This window comes from Rana temporaria, chromosome 2 (assembly GCF_905171775.1).
Source record: "Rana temporaria chromosome 2, aRanTem1.1, whole genome shotgun sequence".
Classification (NCBI taxonomy): domain Eukaryota; kingdom Metazoa; phylum Chordata; class Amphibia; order Anura; family Ranidae; genus Rana; species Rana temporaria.
Genome location: NC_053490.1, coordinates 243,312,563 through 243,337,893, shown reverse-complemented (window position 1 = coordinate 243,337,893; position 25,331 = coordinate 243,312,563). Strand labels below are relative to the sequence as shown.

Sequence of the window (25,331 nt, the reverse complement as noted above, 5' to 3'; positions counted from 1 at the left end):
TTGTGGGCAATTGGACTATTACGGTACGATAAGCAAAGGTAAGGAATACACATGTGAAGGAAAGTACACATTTTTATTAATATGGCTGTAAAACAATAAAATACAAACAAACATGAAATTAAAAAAGTGACACTCCACGTGTATCACCACAGTTAACGACCCCTAAGAGGGGGAAGGTCATAGTGGGAGTAGAGGTCACTAGAAGTTTCTCTACTAGTTTCGCGGGCAAAGCCGCTTCTTCAGGAGAACAGTCTGTAAAAAATTATTAACAAACAATCAATAACTAAACAGGTAACAGCCGTAGAGAGCAATCAAGCCTGACTTACATTAGATAAAAGGGAAACAAGGGTTGAGCTGCTTACCTATGACCCCCACCATCCGCGGGGGCAGGAGTGACCAGGTGAGGTCTCCTGCGGCGACGAGCGGGGGACATGTGTGTGGATGGACTTAGAATCTAGGCAAGGTGACAATTGAAACGTGTAAGGTAACCGTGGATGAAATATGGCAACGACATTAATGCTCCAGAGGGAGGTGCAAGTGATAGGGATAAATCAATAAAAAGGTGGATGAGTGTGGGAGGTGAGAATGTGAAGTGAGGCAATGAGGGAAGAAAATGGGGGGAGGGGGGTAGGGGGAGGGAAAAAGGGAGAGGGGAAGGAAGGGGGAAAAGGGAAAGGGAACGGGGAGAGGTAGACACATGAGGGAAGGGGGACATGAGAAAAGGGGGGGGAGGGGGGGAGGAGGAAAAGGGGGGGGGGAGGCCGGGGATAAAGAACGGAAAGGGAAGGGGGAGGGGGGAGGAGGACAGGAGGGAGGAGAGAGACGGGGTGGGGGCGGAAGGACAGGGAAGGAAGGGAGGAGGAAGGGAGGAGGGAGGGAAAAGGAAAAGGGGGGAGAGGAAACTTCCGCCCCCACCCCGTCTCTCTCCTCCCTCCTCCGTTCTTTATCCCCGGCCCCCCCCCCCCCCCCCCCCTTTTCCTCCTCCCCCCCTCCTTTTCTCATGTCCCCCTTCCCTCATGTGTCTTCCTCTCCCCGTTCCCTTTTCCCTTTTCCCCCTTCCCTCCCCTCTCCCTTTATCCCTCCCCCCATTTTCTTCCCTCATTGCCTCACTTCACATTCTCACCTCCCTCACTCATCCACCTTTTTTATTGATTTATCACTATCACTTGCACCTCCCTCTGGAGCATTAATGTCATTGCCATATTTTATCCACGGTTACCTTACACGTTTCAATTGTCACCTTGCCTAGATTCTAAGTCCATCCACACACATGTCCCCCGCTCGTCGCCGCAGAAGACCTCACCTGGTCACTCCTGCCCCCGCGGATGGCGGGGGTCATAGGTAAGCAGCTCAACCCTTGTTTCCCTTTTATCTAATGCAAGTCAGGCTTGATTGCTCTCTACGCCTGTTACCTGTTTAGTTATTGATTGTTTGTTAATAATTTTTTCCAGACTGTACTCCTGAAGAAGCGGCTTTGCCCACGAAACTAGTAGAGAAAACTTCTAGTGACCTCTACTCCCACTATGACCTTCCCCCTCTTAGGGGTCGTTAACTGTGGAGATACACATGGAGTGTCACTTTTTTAATTTCATGTTTGTTTGTATTTTATTGTTTTACAGCCATATTAATAAAAATGTGTACTTTCCTTCACATGTGTATTCCTTACCTTTGCTTATCGTACCGTAATAGTCCAATTGCCCACAACTTCCCTGGTCTTTGGTTTGGGACCCAAATTCCAACCTTTATTCAGTGCCGATATACTACATGACTTGTACAGAGAACATAGAACAACGCATGGAATTCCTTGTCCAGAAAGAGTAATATCCCTAAAACAGTCAAACCTGCATAAACTCAAAGGGTTAATTTAGCCTAAAATCTTCCCAAAAGGTTTTAGAAATGTGGATGGAACATGGACAACATTCAAGCAAATATTCAAAGGTAGTCAGAACTGCAAATTATTAATGCTGAACAAAATAGTGCTACCCCATTAGAAATGTAATATCCTTAGTACAATAGATCTAAAGTTCTTACCCGTCAAAATCGACTGGTCCACTCGTAATGTTGTAGATCTGATGTCGATGAGGCGGATATCAGCAGGTACTTTGTCACCAACTGAAAACAGTGAAATGTTGATTTAGATTTCCTTCTGACAAAATATTTTACCAAAAAGGTTAAAACATAAAAAAATAAAAAAGTAGTTGTCTTTTTAAAGCCATTACATTATACATGCACATACTACCACCACTTTCTCACAATATTTAGAATTCAGCAACAAATTTACAAAATTCTATAAAAAAGGCTTTACCAGTGCCCAAAATACAGGAACCCAAAGGCTAAAATGTAAGGGGAAGGGGTCGGGAGTCCGCTCACTGAGGTTTTTACAATCCAAATGATTGGTTTCTTTCCATGTGACAGCATGCATTATTACAAATTCCCAACCCAAAATTAATCTTTTCCATACTTTAAATCCTAATTGCCAAGTGCCACTGCGATCGGCGAGTCGGAGAATGGATCCACCTGCCCCCGGATGCCCACCAGAGAGATTTCCGGCAGACAAGAAGGTCGCCATGGTCGGAGACTGGGTGCAATGTTTTGACGGTTTGGGACCCAAATTCCAACCTTTATTCAATTTAGAACCAGCCTCTGCATTAAAAAAAAAAAAAAAAAAAAAAAAAAACTGTGCGGCCTCGGCTGGGAAGCCAATATTGATTATTTTTTTCAGGCTTCCCAGCCTAGGCAAGATGTGGGGTCTTGACCCCATATCTCACTGTAAAGAGGTCCTGTCATGTCATATTCCTATTACAAGGGATGTTTACATTTCTTGCAATAGGAATAAAAGAATAAAAGTGATCAACTATTTGTTTTATTTGTTGAAAGTGTAAAACTAAAAATTTAAGTAAAATTTAAACAATAAAATATATATATTTTTTTTTTAACGAGCCCCTGTCCCCATGTGCTTGCACACAGACGAGAATGCATTCACAAGTCTCGCCCTCAAATGAAAATGGTGTCGCCACGAACGTTAGAGTGAGAGCAATAATTCTAGCCCTAGACTTCCTAACTCAAAACATGTAACTAGTAAAAACAAATTTAAAGCTTCGCCTATGGGGATTTTTAAGTACCGAAGTTTGGCGCCATTCTATGAGCGTGTGCAATTTAAGCGTGACATGTTAGGTATGCATTCACTCGGCGCAACTTTATCTTTCGCATTATGCAAAACAATTGGGCTAACTTTACTGTGTTTTTTTAAAGCATGAAAAATTGCTGCGCAAATACTGCACGATAGAAAAAGTTACAATGCATTGTATTATCTAGGGTCTCTGCTAAAGAGAAAAAAACAAAAAAAAACATATGTTTGGGGGTTCTATGTAATTTTCTAGCAAAAAAATTATGATTTTTACAAGTAGGAGAGAAATGTCAGAATTGGTCTGGTTGGCAAGTGGTGCAAATTGCGCACACATGGATTGGCGACAAACTACAGTACGTAAAGATCTCCATAGACTACGCTTTCAAAAATGTTAAAGGGGTTGTAAAGGTAAAAGTTTTCACCTTAAAGCAGAGGTTCACACAAAAAGTGAACCTCCGCTTTTTGGATCCCTCCCCCCATCCGGTGTCACATTTGAGACAGGCATTTGCACCACTTCCGGGTTTGGATCCCCGTGGGGAATCCAGCCTGGCACGTCACCCCCACCCGTGCCGTCTTCTGGGAAACACTGTTCCCAGGAGAGAGCGGGGACCAGTGACGGCACGGCGCGCCGCGATCCTCGCGCATGCACAGTAGGGAATGGGCTTCACTGCCTGATTCCCACACCGAGAATGGAGGCGGAAGCAGCTAAGGACAGAGCAATTTCTCAGCCTCGGCTGCTGACATCGCGGGCACGCTGGACAGGTTAAGTGTCCATTTTTTAAAAGTCAGCAGCTGCCGTATTTGTAGCTGCAGGCTTTTAAAAAAAAAATTTGGCCGAACCTCTGCTTCATAGCATTCTATGCATTAAGGTGAACAAAAAATCAGAGGAATAGCAGCCCCCCGAGCCCCCGTTTACTTAACTGCCCCTTCGAAAGTCCCACGCCGTGAAAGCGCAGGCTTCTCGGGTCATTCATTGGTTGATTGAAAGCAGTGCAGCCATTGGCTCACGCTGCGGTCAATCATATCCAATGATGCGGCGCGCCGGGGGGCGGGGCTGAGTGATAGTGAGTGGCTATGGCCCCCGGCTGTATCACAGGAGCGCGCCCGCAACAACTCATCACCATGCTCACTCGCATGCATGAAGGTGATGAGTTCATGCGAGGGGGAGCCGAGACAGTCGCCGAGGGACCCCAGAAGACCAGGTTCGGGGCCACTCTGTGCAAAACGAGCTGCACAGTGGAGGCAAGTATAACATGTTTGTTATTTAAAAAAAAAAAAAAAAAATTACCTTTACATACCCTTTAACTGTTGCCAGTTTAGAGTTACAGAGGTCTAGTGCCAAAATTATTGCTCTCGCTCCAACGATCACAGAGATAAACTCACATGTGTGGTGTGAACACTGTTTACATTTGCAAGCATGACTTACGTATGCATTTGCTTCTGCGCATGAACACAGAGGGATGGAGCTCTTTAAAAAAAAAAAAAACGTCCAATTTTATTTTTACACTGTCTCTATTTTTTAAACACTTTTATTGCCATCACAAGGAATGTAAATATCTGGGGAGAGATCTGAGGTCTATAAGCCCCCCCAATCCCTCCTTTGCACGTAAAAGCATTCAAAACGTCAAGCTTGGCTGTTTTGAATACTAAATTTTTATTTATAATCTGGCACCTTCAAGACTCCACTAAACCAGAGCGACGTTGCTTCTGGAATTCTGGGACCCAATCAAAGCGGATTTCTGGCAGACATGTCAGATGGACGCTCAGGCCTCCTGGTGGGATGGGAGAGCCTGGGCGGAGCAGTGGCAAGTGGGGGGGGGGGGCGGCGCTTCCCTCCCGCTGCTTGTGATAAGAATCGAGCAGCTGATTAGTCGCATTGGTTGTTATGAAAAAGGGGACCGTTGGCTCTAAAAAAACAGTACTGGGGGAATATCTGTGGCTGCAGGCATTACCCCGGTACAACCACGCAGAATAAGATACATGTATGTGATATTGCGGCAAGTGGTTAAAGTACAAGTCCACTCCAAGACTAAAATCTCTGCATCTACAGACATTGACAATCTAACATTAACCCATCTAGCCCTGTAAAGAAGAAATCAATATACAATTACATACCTTTTTTGAAGCCGAGTCAACCCGTTTCCCAGCAGCGGAAGCTCTGCAGAGGAAAGAGCCGACAACAGCTGTGAAATTAATGGGAAGTGACGTCACCCATAGACTTACTATGGGGCTTCCGCTGTCAGACGTGTCCTCTGCACCCGTCTCCACAGTGAAGCTGACAGCTCGGCATGGGACCAGATCGGCTTCAAAAAAGGTATGCATTTAGATTTCTTCTTTACAGGGTTAGATCGTTAGAGTTAGATCGTGGATGTCTGTAGATGTAGGGATTTTAGTTTTATGGTGGACTTATACTTTAAGGAGCAGTGGGATTCCTCTAGGCAAACATGCCCTTAATTTATTCACTGCTATATTAGGTTCACAATATACAGATGAGCCTTGGCAAGGCACTGTGGCTTTTACATATATTTGCAAATGTGTGCCCAACTAAACCCTTTGTTTTAACATGAACATGTTGGACAGGACTAATTTGGTTTCTACTTTGTTTCTACTTTGTAACCAGCACATTTTCCCCTGAGGATGTCAAATTTTAGTTTAAGGCATCAAGGAAAATGTTAAGGCATCCAAATTTTATGTAGAATTGACTTACAAATGAATCGTTCCATTTTTTTTGCTATGCAATCCAACAGTACAGTACCTTTGACCAGAAATAGAGGTTACTTTAATAATTTAATTTTTTTTTTTATTTCTTGCTCCTTTCTTATTGCTCTCTAGTAAACTCCAGATGGCAGTTGAAAACTCCATAAAATCCAGTTCATATTTACTTTAACTTCAGACAACCAAGAAATGCTGCATACATTTTTAACTTTACCCTAAAAAGTCTAATTTAAAGTCTGAACTATATATGGATTGCTTGAGAGTTGTGACAGGAGAGAGGGAGTAATAGAGATTCCATTTACTTTACATGGCATAACAGAAGGAATGACAACCATTTTGTAGCTTTTTCTACCGCATCAGTCTCCTAGCATCTATAATTGGCCAATTGAGCCTTGGATTTTTGTAGTAGCAGATTGGAGAGTTGCCCCCTCTGTATTTTTAGTGCCATGCTTGGGCTATCAAGAGTGATCTTTTTATCTAGTGCTTCTAATTGGTGCACATGGTCAAGGAGTCCAGATTCTTCCTGAAGTCTCACTTTTTAAAGTTCATTGCCTTTATGAATAAAGACGCCTCTCATCATGCAAGTGGGGTAGCTTGGCCCATAGATTCATAGAAAACAGTTAAAGTGGATGTAAACCCGATTCATGAAATTTTTCCTGGGTACGTATATCTGTAGTGTTTACTTATCTCTCCCTAGAACCCCAAGTCCCCGGTCTGCTGCTGCGTTCTTCTGTTATCAGCATGACACAGGAGATAAAAGCAGCTGGACATTTGTGTTGGGGAGGTTTCTATAAATAGATTAGCAGAGAGCTGATCTATTCGCAGCACAGCTCTGCATGTTTCTTTGTTCCTTTGCCTATGTGGAGGGGGGAGGGGGGGTAATGCCTTTCCTCCAATCATTCAATCAGCTGTCACACAGTGATTGCCAAGACTCCCCTCCCCCTGCCGAAAGAGGAGCTAAAAATTCTAACACTATGTTCACTTTCTAAAGAATATAGCAAGCTGAAAGACTGCAAATATACAAATGTAAACTTATATAGGGAGATTTGCTTTATCCCTGTGTATCATCTGAGGCTGTTCACTTTACTGGGTATAGGAGAAGGTTTACATCCACTTTAAGCTGGTTGTTGATCTCCTTTTCGTGGGTCCCATCCTGAATAAAAAGAATACATTTTGTTTCCAGTGACAAGATTTTGGTGTCTGATTGCTCAGGGGGATAGTGAGGGTTACAGGGGTATGGTCAGATATTGCTTGTTTTAATAGAGGTCTTGGTCTCCTAATCAACTGGTTTTACCTAAGAAGACAAAGGATGCATTATATCTGCAAATATGTCCAATGAAGGGGTGAATATAAGGTAGTCCCTGGTATCAGGAGGATATGATAAAAGTACAAATTTCTCTGCCTTCGAGGAGAGCAGTGACTGTCAGTCAACACTCTCCACTTTGTCCCTCCAGCAGTCACTGGAGCACCAGGCTGGAGAGGTGTTGGTGCAGTTGGCTTCAACGTTCAGCCATCTGCACAGAGCTGGAGCCAGCAGTTAATCAGGCAACAGATCGTTACCGAAAATATGTTCGGGATCCTTCCAGAGCCTGGAGCAGCTCCGCGACATCAGCTTAAAGCAGGCTTTAGCCTGCCGTCGGGTGATTCTGGGACACAGAAGACAAAACCAAGTGCACTCCTGTGACCCAGAAAATAAGTATAAGTATAACCAAAAAAGCATTGGCCATGCTGCTTTTTAAATGTTATCTTAACATTCAGGTTTATTAATAAATTCCACACCCTTTTCTTTTTTGCAGGTCATCTTTGACTTCATTCATTATTTGACACAGTATACACAAAAGTAGCCTACTACTGCTGCAGTGTCACAAAAATTGTGTATATGTTTTTAGTTTAAAATAAACGACTGGAACAACCACTTGGAATACTAGTCTGGAGCATTAGATTGCTACTTAAATAGCTAGGAGGCTGGTTTGCATGGCCACCATACCATATGCTTTTAAATGGGATCTTGCACTAAAATACAAAGTTTGTTTATGTGAAAAAAAACTTAATTATGCATACATAGCAGTGCTTAGCATTTTCTCAATAGTCAAAAATGTGCTGCAGCTCCAGGGCATCACAACAAGAATCATATTTTTATTTTGTACAGCTGTATGGCCAACACATGCAAGAGCCCTTAATGAGGCAGTACAAGAAGTCATAATGCACAATGTTTAGTAGCAAAATGCAAACAGCTAAGATCCATTAGAACAATGTACAATACGTCTTTACTGTACTTTGCTCACAAAACGCATGGGAATATCTGCGTTTGTACTACATTTGGAACTAAAACCTGTTCAAGCAAAACTGTAGGTTCTTTAGTAATAAGAAAAATATCTCAAGGTTGCTCAATCACAATGATATGTTTGATTTCTGCTGTTGTAGGTTTAGAAAACAGGAGGTTAAAGGCTGAAAAGGCCTGCGATACAGCAGGTGTATCAACTGTGGCTATGAAAAAATGTGGTTTCCTAGGAAGATAATTCAGTAGTAATCTGCACAGCTAAGCAAAGCTGACTGAAAACAAGAAACCACTTTACCACACATCTGGGGAAAATACTGGTAATGAATACAGTATTAGGGCTGTTATAGGCAGGAAAAAAAAATTATATTTGGCATCACTTACCATAAACTGTTTTTATTTGTGTATACATTGATAACAGATTTATTTTGTAATTCACAGGAATCGAGGCTTCACAAAATTATAATTTATATACACACACCTACAAACACACACAAAATTATAGAACAACCTACAATTTCCTAGGTTTCAAGGCAACTGAAATTATCTAAACAAGAGTAAAAGAGCAGTTTTGTCAAGCATATTTCATGAGTTACATATATTTTGAAGAACAGAAGAAAAAACTTCAATGAGATTTGAAAAACATTGATCAAAATTCAGAGAGTATACATAGGACTCATATTTGAATAATATTTGGTTATTGCAGCGTTATCGTTAAAGACGGCCATGCCCTGCGTGGCCCAGTGTTTTAAATCTTAATTTAATTAGCCGATTGGTTTAATGCACTTCAGTAAATGTTTACTTATGTGAACAAAGTGAAAGGTAGGGGGCGCTGGAATGTGATGTTTAAATAAATGATAAATTAATAAATATAAATTATTGATGATAAACCAACATTAAGTGAACAAATACTAGTAGAATAAATTTAACTACAATAATAAACCAGTGAAAGAGGTAGTGAATGTCACCACCAATAGACAAATAAATGAATAAAGTCCATTCACATAAGTCCGTGTTCAATAGTGCTTGAGCTCAAAAAGAAGTACTTGAGGTTCAACAATAGGGGTTTCCACCTCCACCAGGACCAGAATTCACCCCAAATGTGCACAAAAAGGATGGCTCCTTACCACAAGATGTTGACCTATTGAATTAAAAAGGAGGTCAAAAAAGCTTTGGCTCACAAGACCGATACTTCAGAGTGCCATGCGCGGCTCTAATTCCCTTGATACAGCCAGACTCGAAATGTCACAGAACCGAACAGAGAGAAAGGGAGACCACCATAGTATAATGCCATTTAATGTAAAAGGTATAAAACCATACATCGCCAAGTGGCCCCTTACATTTGTTGGTGCCTTAGTCCCGGCACTGAGGCTATGGAGCGTTACAATGTTGTGGAGAATGTTCCACGCTGGGGAAGCTGGCGTGCGTTCCAACTCTTGGATCCTGAGAGCCAGCGGGACCGGAAGTGCGTGATTGTGCGTAACCAGGCGCCTCGACGTACGTTTCGTGTTGCCACATCGTCGCGTTTCCCGACGACGTGGCAACACGCCTATTCTCTAGGGTGGCCACAATCTTCTTCTGGGGTCCCTCAGCAGCGCTCCTGGCTCCACCTCTTCTCAAGTGGCCCGTCCGAGAAGGGATTTCCTTCATGGACACCCATGCAGGCGCGCTCTCATGTCCTGCTTCTGCATTTATTGACACAGAAAGCAGGACACGGCCCCAGCAGGATTTGCTATCTGCTATCAATCTAACCAATCAGAACATGATACGCCAGCCAGAGCTGGTGTGCTTGTTCCTGTCATGGGAAACACAGGGCTGAGGTAAGTATAACCGGGGCGCGGGGGGCTGCCGAGTGACAAACTTTTTTTTTTTTTTTTTACCTTTAAGGGCTTGTAAACCCCCTTTTTTAATAACAAACATATCATACTTCCCTCCACTGTGCAGTTCGTTTTGCACAGAGTGGCCCTTCGATCCTCGTCTTCTGGGGTCCCCCCCAACAGCACTTGTGGCTCCTCCCCGCATCGGTAAGCCCCCTAGAAGTGCTCTCCCTGGGGGATATTGTGCGAGTGCATCCATAGACACAGAATGTCAGACTCGGCCCCGCCCGCATCATTGGATTGTGACAGCAGCGGTAGCCAATGGCTGCGCTGCCATCAATCTATCCAATCAAGAGCCGAGAACCCCGGCCAGAGAGGTAGAGATCCTCTTCGGGAACAAAGGGGCTCAGGTGAGTTAAACGGGATGCTTAGTGACAGAAGTTTTTTCACCTTAATGCATAGTATGCATCAAGGTGGAAAAACACGAGGATTTACAACCCCTTCAAGTGGTTAAGTTGTAAAAAAACGCTCTAACTCTGAAAAAAGCGGGAAAAAAAAACTTAACTATTCAGTGTTTATGAGCCTTAAGCTTTTGTGGGAGTATAGCTTTGTCAAAAAAAACAAACACACTGAAAAACGCTACTGCAAACACGCAGAAAAAAAAAAAAAAAAAAAAAAAGAAGAAGTACAGCTTTTGCTACTGGAGGAGTTTTTATAATGTCCATGAGGCCTTAACCACTTCCATATCAGGCCAATTCTGGCAATCCGCTCTATGTAAAAAATTGAATTTTTGTACTCCTGGTAAAATCCATTTCTAAGTTCATTGATGGAGCGCTTCATTAATCTTGACTAAAGGGTTATATCGTCCTCTGCACGAGTTGTACTAGGCAGAAAAAAAAAAAAAAAAAATATTGGCTACGCCCATGGGCCATCCTCACCGTAAAAATAGGGGGCCAGATTCAGGTACCTGCGCCACGGCGTAACGTATCCCGTTTACGTTACACCGCCGCAAGTTTTCAGTGTAAGTGCTTAATGCATAAAGCACTTGCCTGTAAACTTACGGCGGTGTAACTTAAAGGCGTCCAGCGCAAGCCCGTCTAATTCAAATGGGGCGTGTACCATTTAAATTAGGCGCGCTCCCGCGCCGGACGTACTGCGCATGCTCAGTTTTGAAATTCCCGCCGTGCTTTGCACGAAGTGACGCCATTTTTTTGAATGGCGACGTGCGCATCGTACTTTTGTATTCCCGGACGTCTTAGACAAAAAAAAAAAATTGAAAAGTCGACGCGGGAACGACGGCCATACTTTAACATGGCTCGTCTAAAGTTTAGCCATGTAAAAGCATGCTTAACTTTGTGACGGGAAAAAATTACTAGCGGCGACGTAACGAACGCGAAAACCTTTGTGGATCGCCGTAAAAGCTCATTTGCATACCCGACGCTGGAAAACGACGCAAACTCCACCCAGCGACGGCCGAAAGTATTGTAGCCCAAGATCCGAAGGCGTACGAAGCCGTAAGTAAGCCTGTCGGATCTTAGCCAAAAGCCGTCGTATCTTGTTTGTTCATCACAAATTAAGATACGACGCGGCAAATTTGAAAATACGCCGGAGTATCAGTAGATCCGGCGTATCTCTTCTATGAATCTGGCCCAGGATTTTTTGTACTCACCGTAAAATCCTTTTCTTTGTCGTCCATGGACAGACACAGCCTTTTTCATTCACGACAAGTGGGTTATGTTCCCTGTTTACAGGAGAGGACTAGGCAGAACATGTTCAATACATATCATTTTAAAACAGAGCTGAACAGCCCCGCCCAGGGGGCGGTCCTCCAGACATAACCCTCCTCCCAGCAGCATGCAGCCTCAGTTCGTAACAAGCAGTACAATCCTAAAAAGGAGGGGTAGGTGCTGTGTCCGTCCATGGACGACAAAGAAAAGGAGTACAAAAAATCCTATTTTCTCTTGTCGTCCATGGACGGACACAGCCTCTTTCATTCATGACAAGTGGGACGTCCCCAAGCAGTGACAAAAAAATGAGGGGTGGGAACAATATCAGTAAAAAAAAAAACCACACACAAGTTCACCCCAAACAGGCAGAGCTCCTCAACAGAGGAGATGCAACTTTAGACAGCCGCCTGCAAAACCTTGCGGCCGAAGTAAGCATCTGAAGATGCACTCACATCAACCATATACAATTTTGAGAAAGTGTGAACGGACGACCAAGTCTCCGCTTTACACACCTGTGAGACAGACGCTTGATGTGGGAAAGCCCAGGAAGCACCAATTGCCCTGGTCGAATGTGCCGTGACTGGAAACGGGGGCGTAACAAGGACGGAAGCACAATGTTCTCGTTAAGGTGAAAAGATGAAACCACCTTTGGAAGAAAGGAAGGTCGCGGGCGTAACACCGCCTTGTCCTTATGGAGGACCAAGTATGGCGACATGCAGGACAAGGCCGCCAGCTGAGAAACCCTTCTGAGAGACGTAATGGCCACCAAGAAGGCCACCTTCTGAGAAAGCGTCGAGAGGAATCTCTCTGATGTCCTCGAAGGGAGATTTCTGAAGATCCGAGAGCACCAGATTCAAATCCCACGGGGAAAGAGGTGATCTAAAAGGGGGAAGTATATGACGAACCCCCTGCACAAAAGTACCCACCAGCGAATGGGCCGCCAAAAGAATACAACCAAAGCTGAAATCTGACCCTTAATGGTGCTTAAGGCAAGCTTTTGATCCACGCTACGCTGTAAAAACAGCAGGATTCTGGATACCGAATACGTCCGTGGACTCCACCACTTCTCGTCGCACATAGAGATGTAGGCCATCCAAGTGCGATGATAAATCTTCCTAGAGGAAGACTTCCTAGCCCGCAGCATAGTTGGAATGACCGAGTTGGAAAGACCTCGGTCCCTTAGAACCTGGCTTTCAATAGCCATGCCGTTAAAGCCAGCGACTGTAAAGCAGGATGGAGTATAGGACCTTGGGACAGAAGGTCCTCCCACACTGGCAGCCGCCAGGGCGTATCCGCCATTAGGCGCACGAGACCGGCGTATTAAGGACGCCGGGGCCAATCCGGGGTGATTAGGAGCATCGGAATCCCCTCGACCTCCACTCTGCGGAGCTGTCGAGGCAGCAACTTCAGTGGGGGAAAGGCATAGATCAATCGATACTGACCCCACGGGGCTACCAACGCATCAGCCCAGGGATCCACATCCGGTGTTCCCCATCTCCTGCAAAAGAGTTGAAACACCTCCAGATGCAACGACCATTCTCCCTGGTCCAGCATCTGGCGACTCAGGTAGTCTGCCTGCCAGTTCCCCACGCCTGGGATGTAGACGCCGACAGAGCCAGCACGCTTCTTTCTGCCCACTTTAGGATGTGAGCGACGTCGGACGCTGCAGCAGAGCTTCGGGTTCCCCCCTGATGGTTGATATAAGCCATCGCCGTGGCATTGTACGACTGGATCCTGATCGGGCGGCCTTGCAACCTCCTTGACCACGAGGAGAGGCATACCCTGATCGCTCGAAGTTCCAAGACATTGATCGGTAGATGGGACTCTTCTAGAGTCCAACAACCCTGAGCCGACTGGACCGCCCAGATGCCCCCCCAGCCTGAGAGGCTGGCGTCCGTCGTAACCACCGTCCACTGGAAGGGGAGAAGGACTTCCCTGCCTGAAGAGCCGGGGATCTCAACCACCAATTCAGAGAAGCCCTGACCAGATTGGCTGACCTGAATCTGACGATCCAGAGATGGGGATCCGTTCCACTTGGACAGGATCTCCCTCTGTAGTACTCGAGTGTGGAACTGGGCCTACGGAACAGCCTCGAACGAGGCCACCATGAGGCCCAGAACTCGCATACAAAACCGGAGAGACGACCATTTGCGGGATGTCAAAACTCTCACAGCAGACTGGAGTGTCTGCAATTTTTCCAGGGGTAGAAAGACCCTCGCTTCCGAGGAGTCCAGAATCAACCCCAGGACATTCAAATGCCGAGTCGGAGCCAGGACCGACTTCTGAATGTTTCAGACCCACCTGAACTCTTGGAGGGTCTGGCTGGTTATAGACCCGTCCTCCCTTAATTCTGAGCCAGAAGCTGCTCTCAGAAGAAGATCGTCCAAGTAGCCCACGATGGCAATGCCTCGCTGTCTCAGCAAAGCTAGGATCGGCGCAAGCACCTTGGTGAAAACTCTTGGTGCTGACGCCAAGCCAAAAGGGAGGGCCACAAACTGATAGTGATCCTCCCCGATCGCAAAACGCAGAAACCTCTGGTGACTTGCGCAGATTGGGACATGCAAGTATGCGTCCTTGATGTCCAAGGACGCCAGAAAGTCCCCCGGGTGGAGCGCAGCTACCACCAAGCGAATCGCATCCATGCGGAAAATCCTTACTTTCACAAAGACGTTCAGAGCCTTGAGGTCCAGGATCAGACGGACCCCGTCCTTCTTCGGGACCACAAACAGATTAGAGTAAAAACCCTGAAACCTCTAGTCTTGCAGGACAGGTGAAATAACTCCGCAACCTAGCAGGTCCCTTACTGCCCCCAACAGGGCAGCCCGACGAGCTGGTAGGAGAGGGAGACTTGAGGGAAAGAATCTGTTCGGGGGATAGGAAAGAAACCATTTTGTACCCCGAAGAGACCACCTCGCAGACCCATCAGTCGGAGAGCAAAGAGGTCCACCGAGCTGTGACCCTGCAAAGCCGTCCCCCCATCCATGAGTCGGGCGGGGGCAGGCCTTCATGCAGTTGCGGGCTTGGGTGCCAGCTTGTTCGGCTTACGCACCCAGGGACGTTTCTGTCCCCCAGCTGAGCCCTTGTTGGGCTGGGATGGTTTACCCGCGGGCCACGACTGACGAAAAAAAACGCTTCTGTGTGAGAAAAAAAAAAAAGAACCCGGCTTGCGGCGGGGTTCCTTCCCCTTGGAGGACTGAGGGAGGAGAGTGCTCTTCCCTCCTGTGACATCCTTGATGTCGTCGTCCAGTGAAGACCCAAAAAGCCTCTCACCTTTGAAAGGTAAATCCGCCAGGGCCTTCTTAGAGGCCTGGTCCGCAGACCAGCATTTTAGCCAAAGGAGGCGGCGTAAAACCACCGCCGAAACAGAAGCCCTGGATATCAAGGGTGCTGCATCTAGTGAAGCATCACAAACATAGACAAGGCCCTGGACCAGCTGGTCAGCCAGTCTAATTACCTCAGATGGGACCTGGTGCTCCTCCGCGGCCTGGCGCAAAATCTTTGCCCACTCATAAAGTGTCTGAGACACCAGGGTAGTGGCCACAATAGGCCGCAAGGCAGACCCCAGCATGGTAAACATGGAGCGGTCAGTGCTTCGGATCTTCTATCAGTTTGATCCTTAAAAGCAGGAGTTCCCTCTACAGGGAGAGTGGTCACCTTGTTTAGCCGGGCGACCGGAGGGTCCACCACCGGAGGAGAAGTCCACTTCTTTAAGAGGTTCTCCTCAAAGGGGTACCGAACCGCCAGGCTGTGAGGTACTACAAAAGCCTTCTGCGGCTCTTCCCATTCCACATCAATGAATTTATTAAAGAAGGACACATAAGGAAAAACCTTAACAGAGCGGTCTGACTTGAGACCATGTCCTTTTTACCCCCCTTACTGCCACACGCCACTTCCACCCTGGCCACAAATGTGTCCAGAACTGCCGACAAAGAGTCTATAGTGAGTGCAGAAGCAGAAGTACCAGCTGCCTCTGCCATGCTGGGGGAAGGAGGACAAGATACTGACTCCATATTTGAGGAAAAAATCTCCCAGGGCAGAATGAACAGAAAAAACACCCACCACTCCTGCTGCGCTGACCGGGGGGGGAGGGGGTCCACACCGGAGAGGAACTGCTCAGCGCCGCTGCCCGAGTCCCGCACACCGCTGTGTCTGTGTGTGAGGAAAAGCCGTGAGGTAAAGCGTGTGTAGCTTTGGAATGCTGTGAGGAGAACGGCGCTGCACGCCGTGAGAGTCAACGCTAGAGGCCGAGGACTCAAGCAAGACGGCCGCCGAGCGCCCACATGGAGCCTGGTGCGGCTACAACAAAATGGCCACCAATGGGATTTTCAATGCAAACTGAAAATCCACTTAAAAATGGCGCCAGCGCCGTCAGAATGGTGGCAAAACACAGCATTTAAAAGGGTGAAAGCCTGGAAAGGCTGTTCAGCCCCTCAAACGTCCAGAAAAAAAGGGACCCTCATCAGTAAAAACACATAGGGCATGCGCACAGACCCATCAACCGGGTGCCCCCCACCCCGACAGCATGTAGAACAGCAGAGGGAAAAAAGGGAGCAGGGAAGGGAGGATACCCAAACCCCAGGAATGCTCAGCCGTACCACCCCACCTAAGGAGGGACTGTACTTGCCTGTCCTGCGACGACTCACTGGCGCATTCCAGACAAGCATACAACCGCAATGGAGGTGGCCGTCAGCCCGGTCAACTGTGAGTGAGACAACACTACAGCTCAGTCATGTGCGGACCTCGGAGCAAAGCTCACCGGCCACCCCAGAAGTCATGGGGCATGTCGTGGCAGACCCAGCCTCTTTGCAAAGGTGTGCTCACGCTCGCTGGCCGAACTAAGAAGACTACAAGGATCTATAATATCCAGCCTGTCTCTCAGCCGACAGTTGATAGAAAAAGAAAAAAACGATAAATAGAAATAACATAAAATCCTTTTCTCGGGGCGCTGGGCCCAAAGGGAGCCATACGTCCTTCTCCTTTGCTAGGCAGAACGAAACTGAGGCTGCATGCTGCTGGGAGGAGGGTTATGTCCGGAGGGACCGCCCCCTGGGCGGGGCTGTTCAGCTCGGTTTTAAAATGACATGTATATATATATCTACCATGTTCTGCCTAGTCCTCTCCTGTAAACAGGGAACATAACCCACTTGTCATGAAAGAATGAGGCAGTGTCCGTTCATGAACGACAAGAGAAATCCATCTTTTCTCTTTAGCTCATGCGAGCACGCGGGGACAGGAGTGAGTTACTTTTTGTTTATTTTTACACTTTCGCTTTGAAACATTTTTTATCACATTTCTATTCATGTAAACATCCCTTGTAATAGGAATTAGTGCATGACGGGTCCTCTTTATGGAGAGATCTGGGGTCACTATAACCCTACATCTCTCCTCAGGCTGGAAAGCCTAAGATATATATATAAAAAAAAAAAAAGCCTGCAAGATCTGAACAATGCCTGCAGGCTTCAGATATCCCCACTCAAGGCAGGAAGTGGTTAAGAATAAAAAATAAAGAAGAGCATGGTTTGCCAGGGTTAGTGTTAGCGTCAAGGTTGGGGTCAGCATATTTTAGGTAGAATAAAAACTAAATAAAAATCAATTGGCATCAATTGGTGTTTTAGGCAGGATTAAAAAAAAAAGTAAAATGTGCACTATTGTTTCTGGGCTTACTACGGGTACAAACAACAACATACATGTGTATGGCTGCAATCGTCAGGAGCGGGAGGATTTATTTTGGGTTGTTCTTTGGTGGTAAAAGATAATAGCAAGAAAATATACAGCTAAATGAATTTTACATTTTTGGGTCAGTTTTCCTTTGATAAAGATAAATATAAAATAAACACACACACACACACACACACAATATCCATTACCATTTACCACCAAAAGAAAGCTCAATTTGTCCTGAAACAAACATGGTATAATCCACATGGATACACCAAGTAGTGGTGACAATATGTACAGTTTTACTTACGCATGTCAAAGTCAAAATTGTGCTTCGGCATTTAGATTTGTTTTATCCTTAGGCGTAAAGGGATTGAAGTGGTTGTACACCAATTTTGTTAGGTAAAATGTGAGGTTTAGGAGATAGATACTCACTTTGCATGCACCTGCTGACGTAAAAAAATAAATAAAAAAAAGTGGCGACATTGCGGGTCCGGCCACTCACAGCGCCGGAGCCACGTACCCGGAAGACACACTGAGGGCAAAATGTCAGCTCCCTCGCTGTGGACCAGGATTAGATACCGATGCCACTTTCTAAGGTAAGTATTTCATAATGAGCTAGTATGCAGTGCATACTAACTCATTATGCCTTTGCCTTTTCTTTTTTATACAATCGCTTAAAACACTCCTGTCTCCAAATAGCTGTAAACTCCTATGTTTACAAGGACGCATAGGTTAAAATAGAGGGGCATTTAGAGACGAAGAAATTTTTTTTATGAAACTCCGCCAACAGCCATTTGTTTAATGCCTTTTGTGCGCAAGAGGCCCAAGGAGGTCACAGGAAGCCATCTCTTGGGCCAGTTCGGTTTTTTGTAAATTTTTATTTTTTAGATTGTGCTTTAGATTCCACAAAGAAATTGCCTGTTATACTTTGTTAACACAAATATACTTAAATACTTGCTTGCTAACCACTGGATAATTAAAGTCAACTTAGATGTCTGTGGCCGAATCCTAATATTAGAACATTGACAATCTGGTTAGATATATCCATTTGGGTAAAATATACATTTTGTTAAATCTTCCCTAAGAAATGTCTCAGTTCATCAAATTTCTATTTTAAATTTACAAGAACATTTTCTAGTTCAAAATGTGTAGTACCTGCCACCTCTACAATGTCTCCAGGAACAAGGTCTCTGGCTCTTATACGCTGAACTCCACTTCGGTCCCCACGAATAACTTTTCCCATTTCTGGTTCATATTCCTTCAGAGCTTCAATGGCACTTTCAGCATTCCTTTCCTGCAACATCACAGAAAGAATTTGTTAGACAAAAACAAATAGTTAATTTTTTTCCTAAAGGGTTTGTAAAGTCTCAAGGTTTTTCACCATAATGCAGTCTATGCTCCCCAGAGCCCCAATTTTTCTTACCTGAACCCGTTCATTCCAGTGACAAGCACAAGCCCAGCGGCTCCAGCCGCTGTCTGTCCTCATTGGATAGATTGATAGCTATTGGCTCCCGTTGCTGTCAATCAAATCCAGTGACATGAGAGCGTGGGACATGGACGAGTCCTGCTGTCTGTGTGAATGGATGCAGCGGTGGGATTCGTGAGCATGCCCGCACAGGTGCCCCCATGGAAAGCGGCTCTATGGGGGGACCAGGTGAAGAGGAGGGGCCAGGAGCACTGCTGTGGCTGCTCTGTGCAAAATCCTTAACCCAGGTAAGTAACATTTTTGTTATTCAAAAAAACGGAAAAAAAAAACTTTCCAATCACATCTCTGAATCACTTACTTGCAACAACTATGCATACAAGAACTTCTGACTTTTACAATGAGATTACTTCACACCACCTTAGTATTTGGATCTTACACCCCCTTCCAAACAAGGCAATTTTTCAGTGCTGTGACAATTACTCAGCCATGCAAAACTGTACCCAAATTACTTTTTAAGACAGGCTGTGCTTTCTTTTTCTATCTAAAAACATATCAAAATAATCTTTCTTCCCACATTTAAGCCAAAATGTATTTTGCAAAATTACTTCCTAGTAGAATTTTTTTTTTAAATAAATGTGTGTATATTTAGTTTGTGTGAAATTTATCAGCCATGATGTGACTGCTTATTACTTTTTTTCTTAAAAAAAAAAAAGGCCAAAACAGTACAAACTGCCCAAAATGACCCATTTATGAAAATTAGACACCCCAAAGGATTTAGGCAATTTAAAAACTGAATGGCAACGAGCCCAAGCTGGAGCAAGCGACCAGCACGGAACGGAGCACATGTAAAGGCAATTAACATGAAAAACAAACAGATTCTCAGCTCACTCACCAGATAGCTTATAACAAAACCTGAATTAACCCTGTATAACAGTTCACCTTAAAAAAGGGGTTTGGTAACACACATTTGCAGACATATGCTTAAGCTGCAGTGGCCACATTACAGCACCCCAGTTTACTGCGGTCTTAAACACAATTTTGAGAGTCTCTCAAATTGGAGCACATATAGATTAAGGGCGCTTTGCCTGCAGGGAGCCCACCCCTCTTAAAAGTTATAGGGACACACGGGACACCCAACAAGGGCACAATGACAGCTGACGATATCCTGTGCAAGCCCACATCAATTCTCAAACTGTGCAAACAAATGGCAACCTCCCTAACTGATAACTAGCCTTAGCAACAATAAGTACATGGTGTCTCATGTGTCCCTATATCTTTAAACGGACAGGAAGTGAAAGGAAATATCCCAATAGGCTTATGGCAAAAAATAAAGAGGGCGTCAGTCATTATAACCTTACTTTACACTACCAAAATAAAAAAAAGTTTTGCCTTTAATTACAAATATACATTTACACAAAGAATGATAAGCCATCAAAAAAACTAAATAAAGGTGATCCTGAACAAAAAAACATATTTACACGTGAAACCCAAACTTCGTAAAGCTAAACCTACTCTGACACATTCTAAGCCTAATCGATCTAACCCTGTACAGCAAGAAATCGATACACTTACCTTTTCTGAAGCCGATCCAGTCTCCAGCGGCGGATTCTCTGTGCAGGAGAGAATGGAAAACGGCTGTGTAATGCCTGTGAAGTGATGTTACTTTGGGGCTTTGGATGTTGGTTGCCCCTCCTGCACATGCCCACACATTGAAGTTGCCGCTGACAGCTCAGCATGTGAACCGACCAGCTGCAGAACAGGCAAGTACAGCGATTTTTTCTTTACAGGGCTAGATAGATTGGGCTTCGAATGTGGCAGAGAGCAGGTTTAGAGTTTAGGTTCTGACTGGAATTCCACTTTAAGTGTATTAGGCCCCATATCCATTCTTTAGGGGGAACAATGTATATTTTCAATAACCATTGACAAAATTTAAATAATTTCTATACAAGCCTTCTTTAAAAAGGAGTAAAAATATATGTCCTTTCGTTTTCCTGGCAGAACAAGTGAGATTTCTAAAGTTAGGGAAGACTGTTTACAAAGGCTCTGGTTATGAGTGGATAAATTAAAGTAGATGACCACTTCCAATAACAAAACGTAAAAGGTTTTCCCTGCAGTGCTAATCTCTTCTCAATTCCCCATTATTAAATGTGCTTTCAGAAGTGAATTAGATACATTTTAAAGTCATTTGGAGCTTTTTCCAGTTCTGTTATTTAGTGGAGAAAATCTTTTGGGCTTCTTGGCTGCCAGCATCCTGTGTGACTGCGGTGTGCCAACAAGAACTTTCCAGTGCATTTCATCACGGAGATCCCCATGGCTAAATTAACGGAACCACCCAGTACGCCTCTGCTTCAAGGGAATGGCAGCAGCAGAAGACTCTTTCCAGTACAAAAATATATATCCACACAATTTTCATAGGATACACTTATCATGGGATAAGTGTCTTTGTTTGCATCTCATTAATGAGTGGAGATGAAAAAAAACACAGAAACTTTATAAAGCCCTCTTTAGCATTGTTGACATATGTTTGGCACACAAACTCCAAACAGATGTAAAAAACAAATGAATACAGTAAAAAAAAAAAAAAAAAAATGCAATTAGTACTTTAATTTGATATTCAATTCCTATAATCTCCTGAACAGCAGCACTCATAGTGGCAAAGGGAAACACTGCACCAAGAGCCAACAAGCTGTAGGTACATATGCCGACAGGGATATCTTGGAGTGTGAACAAAGTAATGACCTTGTCATAATGCCGCTATTTCATTGTCTGCATTTTCACATATTTTTACTCAGTGCAACCAAGATTCCCTGTTGCAGTAAGGCTTGAAGATCTGTCTATGTAGCCTGGTAGGTGTGCATGTATCGAGGGATAGACCAATGAGGAGGCAGAATAGGTAAAGTACTGCATAAGCAGCCATTGTAGATAACCAGCAAAATAATATTGAAGTATAAAAAGTCTGTTGCCTGTTTTTGTACAACCCCAGTTCCAAAAAAGTGGGGATGCTGTGTAAAAGCTACATAAAAACAAAATGCAATAGTTTGAAAATCTCATAAACCCATATTTTAAAGAAAATAGAAAACCTATCAAATGTTCAAACGGAGAATGTACTAAAAAAAAATGTATATTTTGAAATTGATGGACAGCAAAACGTCTAAAAAAAAAATGGGACAAGACAACAAAAAGCTGGCAAAGTAAGTTGAACTAGCAAGGAAGAACATAAATATTTTGCAACCAATTAGGTTAATTTATGTCAGCAATGTGCTTGGGTATAAAAAGCATCTTAGAGTGTCAGTCTCAGAAATAAAGATGGCCAGAGGTTCACCAGTCGGAAAAGCTGTGTCTAAAAATTGTCAAACAACTTCAGAATAATGTTCAACAGAAAAATGGCAAAGACTTACTATTATCATCACCTAGAGTACATGTCAAAATAATCCAAAGAATACGGAGAAATCTCTATGCGCAAAGCATTAGATGCCATGATCTTGCGGCTCTGACGGCACTACAATAAAAGTAGGTATGATTCCGTGATGGACATCACTGCATGGGCTCAGAAATACTTCCAAAAATCACTGTCTGAAAAGCCAGATCTGAACATGATCCAGAAATGCCCCCATCTTCAATGGACCAAAGCTCATTTAATATAGTTTGTTGCAAAACTGAAAACAGTTGTTGTGGTTAGACTAATTGAAATTTGACATTTTTGGCAACCATGGGTGCCACATCTTCAGGACTGAAGAGGAGAGAAACCTTCTGGCTTGTCATCAGCGCTCAGTTCAAAAGCCTGCATCTCTGATGGTAGGGGGGTGCATTAGTGTGGGAATGGGCAGCTTGCACATCTGGAACGGTAACATCATTGCCAATAGATATATCCAGGTTTTTGAGCATCATGGGCTCCCATCCAGCCATCTTTCTCTCAGCTCTGATAGAAAGCAGTTTCTTCTCTGAAAGGAATGATTTTCTTGGGATGCGTCTAGGATCAGATCTAAGAATTCCAGGCAAGTAGAACGCTGAAAAGAAGATTTTTGGAACTTGATCATCCAACCAAAAGCCTGAAGCATCAGAATGGTCTTGTAGGCATTTGCAGGTTATTTAGAAATGGAGACAAAGCCTTCAGGAGGAGGTCACCTAGATAACTTGTGTTATGGATTTCTTAAGGGGCAAGAAGAGGTTCTAAGACCTTTGTGAATATTGTGGGAGCAGAGGATAGGCCAAAGGGCAGTGTGACATACTGAAAAGGTAAAGTCACCAACTGTAAATCATAGAAATCTGGAGGTAGATAAATGGAAATATGCAGATAGGCATCTTAGATGTTTACAGATGCCAATTATTTGTCTCAGAGAGGCAATAATTGACCTTGCAGATTCAATGCAAAATTATGAAAAAGTATTTGTTAAGGGATTTTAGGTCCAGCATAGGAAAATATCCCTGTTGGGCTTTGGTACCATGAACAGGTTTGAACAGAATCCTTAGAACCTATCCTGTAGGGGTACTGGCACAACCACTCTGAGACAAGAGATAGCCCAGGGCATTCTCTGACTGTCCTTGGGAAGATTTTTGGTTGATTTGAGAGAAGTGCTAAAGCGATACAATTTTAAACTATTTTGTACCTCTGTCAAACCACCAATTAAACCCACAAGGTCTGGGATGTTTGTAACCTGGAGAACGAAACAAACTATGACACCACCCCCCTAGAAGCAAGGACACCTCTTCATTAAGGATGCCAAAAGGAAGGGTCAACCTTAGGTTTTGAGGTAGAAGCTCAGATATAGCAATGATGTGCTCAGTGTTTTGAAAAAGTTGGCGGTTTCTGAAAAGGTTTTTTTAATTAAAAAATGTAATTAATTATCTTCACTCCAGTTACATTTTTGGCACCTGTAAAGTTCAAAGTGACATCCTCCTTCAATGTGCATATGTGAGAGGAGTCCTTTTCAAGCAATGTCAGCGGATCAGGCATCGAGTCACAAGATTATGTGCATGTGAATAGAGAATAAAGCTATTCTGGAAATAATTTGTTTTAGGGCATCCCCATAGAGTGGAGCAGAAGGTTATTGCTGTAATTGCTCAGTTAAAACACAATCCTCGAATACAGGCTCATTCCCTAGTACAGTTAGTTGCATATTGGCAGATAGAAATTGCTGCAATCGCCAATTGAATGGGGAATATCTTTTGATTTATCATATCTTTAGTGTACCCGGAGGGACTTGGAGAGAGTCAAGTGTGAGAACACAGGCTTTTGCACATAGCAGAAGTGTGCATATCCACACAGGCTAACATATTGCGTGAAGCTGGATTCTCAGGTCTACAGGAGTCCGGGAGTGGGAAATCTTTTGCAGCCTCCTAGAACACTGCCTCCAGGTACTCTTTTTCCCTTTTTGTCCACCTTCTAGGTGGGGCATATCGGGATAGGACTCAGACAGATTGTAAAACTGGAGAAGGAACCAGATTTTTTTTTCTTACTGGCAAAACTGGTTTGGCAGTATGCTACATGTGTCAGTAATTAAAGGGATGTGTTAATAATACAGCCCTAGGGTATGTACTTTTTTTTTGGGAAGCATAAAAATGCATCTAAAGATTAGTGATAGTGATGGTTAGAAGTAGAATGCCATATTAAATACTATGGGTAGCTAACCATCCTAGTTCCCACCATCCCCAATGTTTCCAATTTATACCAATTGTTTTAGAAGTAGATTATAACTATGGAATTAAAAGCCAAGTTCACCTTTTGGAAAAGAATAAAAAAACATTTCCCCCTCAGGAGCTTGCAAAACATTGCATCCCTGATCAATGGTACAGTCACCACATCCAATGACCAGGGGTGCAATGCCAGGCTCCTCCAGACAAGCCCTGCAACTGTCAGCCCATACCTCCAATATAGCCTGACTGTTTACAAGCGTCTGGGCTTGTGAATGAAGTATGAGAATGCTCATCAGTGCCCTTGCAGCTCTTTGAGAACTGCAAACGGTCAGCCACACTGCATGACGTTTTTTTGGCCTTTTTTGGTTTTAACCTGGTGATCTGTGTTTAAAAGAACAGGCTGTTCTGCAAATGTAGTGTAGCGCCCCCTTACTTTCAGTATGGGCACTACGCTAAAGTTAGTGGGGAATGGGAGAGTTACTTTGCTCCTATTCACAATTCATTAAATTGGGACTTCTGTCAATCCAGAAAAGTCCGCTGGGTCAGTCTGTGCTCCAGGAATGCAGTACCATCCCTGGCCAGCAGTTGGCACCAGAGGGGTTCTGGCAGAGCAAGTTTTCCCCAGCAGCCAATCGGAGGAGTTTTTCCCTCGCAGGGCATGCTGGGGAAGGTTATATCTGTGACAGGTGTCATGTGCTCAAGATCTTCGCCCACCTGGCCAAAATTGCAGACTACACGGAACCTCATCCAGAGGTAAAAGGGGACTCCAGTGACTTACTGGGTCCCCAGTTCTATTGAGAGGATCCCAGGCTGGGTGCCATTCGATTGGGGGGTCGGCTTGAGGGGAACCCAAAGGCAGGTTGTCCAACAGGGCTTGAACGAACCAATCGGGGATCTGGTGACTGGAATGCTGACAGGTACGCTTTGCGGTCATCCGGTGACCTAT

General features: G+C 44.4%; 1 protein-coding gene across 2 annotated transcripts in view; it reads right to left on the bottom strand.

Moving 5' to 3' along the window:
• The window catches only part of ATP2A3 (ATPase sarcoplasmic/endoplasmic reticulum Ca2+ transporting 3), a 262,677-nt gene that overhangs the window by 94,451 nt on the left and 142,895 nt on the right, over window positions 1–25,331 (bottom strand). For both annotated transcript variants that reach the window (XM_040336717.1, XM_040336716.1), the window contains exons 5-6: window positions 18,481–18,619; window positions 2,032–2,112 (exon numbers count right to left, since the gene is read on the bottom strand). In XM_040336717.1, the coding sequence (XP_040192651.1) occupies window positions 2,032–2,112; window positions 18,481–18,619 (220 nt within the window). The remainder of the gene's footprint in view (window positions 1–2,031; window positions 2,113–18,480; window positions 18,620–25,331) is intronic.